The sequence below is a fragment of the Saccostrea echinata genome, unplaced genomic scaffold, assembly GCF_033153115.1.
Source record: "Saccostrea echinata isolate AGI-Se365-2 ecotype Australia unplaced genomic scaffold, CSIRO_AGI_Sech_v1 ptg000006l, whole genome shotgun sequence".
Taxonomy (NCBI): Eukaryota; Metazoa; Mollusca; class Bivalvia; order Ostreida; family Ostreidae; genus Saccostrea; species Saccostrea echinata.
Window position 1 is genome coordinate 9,167,049 of NW_026889755.1, and position 4,739 is coordinate 9,171,787.

At 33.7% G+C, this 4,739-nt stretch overlaps 1 protein-coding gene across 1 annotated transcript; it reads left to right on the top strand.

Annotated features, from left to right (window-relative positions):
- The first annotated feature begins 1,158 nt into the window (after positions 1–1,158).
- Positions 1,159–3,883, top strand: LOC133180343 (zinc finger protein 862-like). The gene is made up of 6 exons (XM_061314889.1): positions 1,159–2,095; positions 2,244–2,398; positions 2,512–2,718; positions 2,935–3,048; positions 3,145–3,338; positions 3,496–3,883. The coding sequence occupies exons 1-6, from the start codon at positions 1,159–1,161 to the stop codon at positions 3,881–3,883; spliced, it is 1,995 nt and encodes a 664-aa protein (XP_061170873.1).
- The last annotated feature ends 856 nt before the right edge of the window (positions 3,884–4,739 follow it).

Consider the following 4,739-nt stretch of genomic DNA (forward strand, 5'->3'; position numbering starts at 1 on the left):
GTTCCTTCGCCATGCGCTCGGCACTTTGAAGTGAAAGTTGCGGGTCCTTCGGCCGAGGCCCCGTGTCACGGCAGGCGTTGGCACGATAAAGATCCCTCACTGCTCAATGGCCCTGAGTGCCGAGTAAAGGTCAAAATTTGAAGCCCTTCACCGGTATATGGTGACGTCTCTATATGAGTGAAAAATTCTCGAATGGGACGTAAAACAACATACAATCAATCAATCAACAATCTTTTAAAAACCTACCTACCTATTCGCAAAAAAAAACACACACCCCCCCCCCAAAAAAAAACAACAAAAAAAAAACACAAAGAATTGATAATCATAAAAGGGAGGTCAATCAGAGGATTTGATTTCATTAATCTATTTTTCTCATAGTTATAAATCTATTCTTAAGCAAAATCAGAATATTAAATGCTTAAAGTTTACCTAAGAAGACATACAGTAGACAAATATTTAGGGAAAATGACTGAATTCAAAGATTTTGACCAGAATAATCAATTTCAGGACTCCTAATTTTGTTTGTTTTTTCTGATATTGGGTGTCAAAAACCTAGGCGCACGCGGACGCTAAACATAGAAAGGACTTGGAATGGCCTTACCTCATATACATGCATTATGACTTAATTTAGAATGCGTTAATATTTTTATGCATATATTTAATAGAATTCATAATAACTAGAATTTTTCAGAATCAGTGTCGTATTATTCTGTATTTGGAACAGTATCCTACTTTATACGTATTTTAGATTTTACAGTTTCTTCAAATATTAGATATCCACATAAAAGGTATTTCATAAAATATTCACGAGAACTACATGTACAGGTTAACATTCCAGTGATTCATTTTGACGTGCGTCCTGCGTAAAATACGCACAAATTTTGCTCAGGACGCATGATTTCATTCAATGTGCATCCCAAAGGACGCAATAAATTTAGAAAGTCACATACACATTCCTTTGTTTTCATTTTCTCGGAAAGAAATTCCAGAACGTCGTTCTTTCTAAATTTACAAACTAGACACCCGAAATGTTCCGAATTGAAAAAAAAAAAACACTACAAAAGTCGAAATCTCATTGGTCTACACTCATTGCATTAGCCAATGAGATTCAGTGATATATGACATTACGGCGGGGAAATTGATAGAAAGTTGATCACGATGCCGCCGAAGAAAATGATAAAATTACTCCCGAACCAGGGTAAATTAACAGAGTTTTTGAGAAAAGAGAAGAGTGGCAGTGAATCTGACATTAATAACAACAAGGAGGTTAACGATGAAAGGGACGCTGATTTAGAAGCTGAACTAAATGAAAGTGGCGATAGAGAAACAGAGAAAACTCGGAAGATTCGCAAGTTCCAGAAAAAATGGCTCACTATGTATTCCTGGTTAAGATTGGAGAATGAAGACGATAGTGATGAATTTATGTATTGCAATGCATGCACTGATCATAAAAAGGTAAATGGTATGAACAAAGTCGCTAAGAATAAAAATTTTCAGCATTCAACATTGACCAGGCATGTAAACTTGGCGGATCACAAACTTGCCATATTAGCACCATGTCTCAAAGAAAACATGGATCAATGTCAGAAAAAACACACCACAAAGTACGATGATGCTATTAAATCCTTACTCACATGTGTTAATTGGATGGTTTCAGAAAACCTACCCCTGTCTAAATTCAAATCATTGATCGATCTGTTGAATGAACTTAGTCTTGAGAACATTGCCATCTTGAAGTCATTTTGCAACATCAATTATGAATCGGAATTTTCTGCTAGTGAATTACTTGATAGTTTATCAAAGGTTGCTGACACACATTTAAATGAAAGTTTATCAGCTTCTCCAATGGTGACGGTTATGTCTGATGAAAGCACTGACATCTCAAATACAAAAAGACTAGTTATTTATGCCCAACTCATCTCTGATGACATGAAACCCTCTACACATTATGTCAACAACATGGAATGTACAGATGCAACAGGCAAAGGCATAGCTGTATCTTTACTTGATGAATTTAAACAAAGAGGAGTGCCAGCTTCGAAAATTATGAGTATGGGATCAGATGGGGCCTCAGCAATGACTGGGAAACAAAATGGTAAATCACTTTTATTCATTTAACTGTATTTGTAGTGCAGATATTATACTTTGTTTGAAATCAGATAGTAATTTTAAAATGTGATAATCAATCATACACAGTAAAGCTAAACAGTAATGTTTTTTTTATTTTGAACCTCTTGATTTAGGTGCAGCAGCCATTATGCAACGTCAGAATCCACATATGGTAAATGTACATTGTGTGGCTCACCGTCTAGCCTTATGTACATCACAGGCAGCTTCCAAGAATTCACATCTCCAGGCACACCAACAGATTTTGACAGATTTGTTTTACTACTTTAAGGTAAAAACAGTAACTTGTATCTCTAAATATTTAAGTTTATTTTTTTAAATAATTAGTATATATTAGTAAACTATAATTTGTAAATTTAATACCTAATCATTTATATGCTACAGGGCAGCAGTAAACGACAGTCAAAACTCAAAGAAATTCAAAACATCTTGGATGATCCTTGCCTTACAATTAAAGAAATCAACTCTGTAAGGTGGTTGTCTTACTTTAGTGCCCTGTCAACTGTCCAGAGAACCGTAGACAGTCTCCTAACATATCTTGCTGAGGCGGATGGGAATAAGGATGCTAAAGCTGCTGGTTTGAGGAAAAAGGTAGTTCAACTTCAGCTGGACAAATGCATGTACATATATATATATATATATATATATATATATATATATATATAATACACTTTTGAAAGTTCAGATTTATAGCTTTTGTCAATTTGTTTATACATAATCTGATTATCAGAAATTATAATACTTTACAAGTTTACAATGACCTAAGAAAAATCTTTAATTTTTTTTCCTTTTGATTTAATTTTATAGATTGCAAGTGAATCCTTCATTTCAATTACATACATGATGATGGATGCCATGGCACCAGTAACTATTCTGTCACAGTTCTTTCAAACAGAAAATGTGGATTTAGCTCTTGTAAAGGTAAATTTTTTTTATTAACCAATAGAATGGAATTTATGAAATTTTATGAAATATACATTTATGAAAGCTTAACAATAAATGTTTGAATCCTCACAGGTGAAGATAGATTTGTGCCTCTCTGACCTTGAGAAAATTAAAAGCATGGGATCTCCTCATCTACAAGCTGTGAAGGAAGAGATGGACGTCCAAACAGGATTTTTTCAGGGGCATTCCATAAAGAAAACAAATTTGAACTTAAACAACCTAACAGCAGATTTTATTGATGCCCTGAAGGAAAACATCATAGCAAGGTTATTACACAAGTCAAAGCACATGATGTATTGATGTAAATTTAACTTAAGAAATTACCAATCTTTATTGTGGCTTTATCACTAACATGACAATTTATTTCTATAATTTTACTTTTTTAAATTAGGTTTCCTTCCACTGATCTTATACTGCATTCAGCATCCTTGCTTTAAGACCTATAAGTTTTCTTAGCAATGAGGAGTTAATCAACTTTGGTGAGGAAGAGATTAACACACTGTGTAAATTTCATGGGGAAAGAAGAACTGTTGAGTGGAGTGATGAAAAAGGCAATCATAAGAATTCAAGTGAAGCTGTTATTTCAGCAGAAAAGACCAAGGAAGAGTGGAACTTCTTAAAAAGAGTAGTTCTTGCTGAACATTATCCTCGAGATTGTTTTTGGAAGTTGTGGAATTTGATTGTCACTTATCACAAGGAACAATTCCCTAATCTGATTGTATTAGCACAACTGGCCCTTACCTCAGCCGTGCACACTGCTGGTTGTGAGAGGGGCTTTTCCATGCAAAATCAAATTCTGACCAAACTATAGTATACTGATCTAAACAGTTTAATAGACCAAATTTCTAGTTCTAGTCATTATCTTAGCTCATAGAAAGTCTTGATTTTTATGCATGCAATAACTCTAGTAATGTCTTATTGATCATTTTTTAGAGATTATGTAAATAAGGAATTACTAGTATTAACGATCAAATCTAGTCATTTCAAATATACTCATTTGCATTGGTATATTTCTTGAACTTTGGTTGTGAATGGACAGTGTTACTTGTACTGTTGTACATCACATTTTGCATGAGCATTCCCATTATGATTATTAAATTTTAAAAAATTATATTTATATTGCTTGTTATATTGAGATTTTTTTACTCATACTTTTGGAGCAATTATAGAAGGAAGAATACAAATTCTGTTCTCAGCTTCTCTTATTTAAAATGATTTTGACATTTTAATTGAGAAAAAAATTCATACATATAATATTTCGATTATAATTGATTATGTGTGTCCGATTATTTCCGATAATCGATTATGATTTTTTTTCCAATTTCCCATCACTAATACGGACTAATACGGACGCTTCACCATCCGGACGATATTTTTTGGGAACCGATTTTTTTCCGTTATGTCTCATTAATCCGGAAATTCGCGTTCCGCATCCGGACGGTCGAATTTTACTATAAAACGTAATAGTTCATTGAAAAATGACTCATTTATCCGGACGGCAATTTTTCAAGAAACGACTTTTTCACACTTATCTTGCAGTAGTGTAAATTGTTATAAAACATTGGCCATGCAGTCAGTTTGATGGTAATTACCTGTGACCTACAAACAATAGCGTCTATAATTAGCTTGTGTTTACCCCCAATTAAATCACTCGTTTATTATGAACC

Excerpts from the sequence above, each read along its gene's own strand:
- LOC133180343 (XM_061314889.1), top strand. The coding sequence starts at position 1,159 with ATGCCGCCGAAGAAAATGATAAAATTACTCCCGAACCAGGGTAAATTA. Across the intron at positions 2,096-2,243 it reads AATGACTGGGAAACAAAATG|GTGCAGCAGCCATTATGCAA; the intron begins GTAAATCACTTT and ends CTCTTGATTTAG. Across the intron at positions 2,719-2,934 it reads CTGCTGGTTTGAGGAAAAAG|ATTGCAAGTGAATCCTTCAT; the intron begins GTAGTTCAACTT and ends TTAATTTTATAG.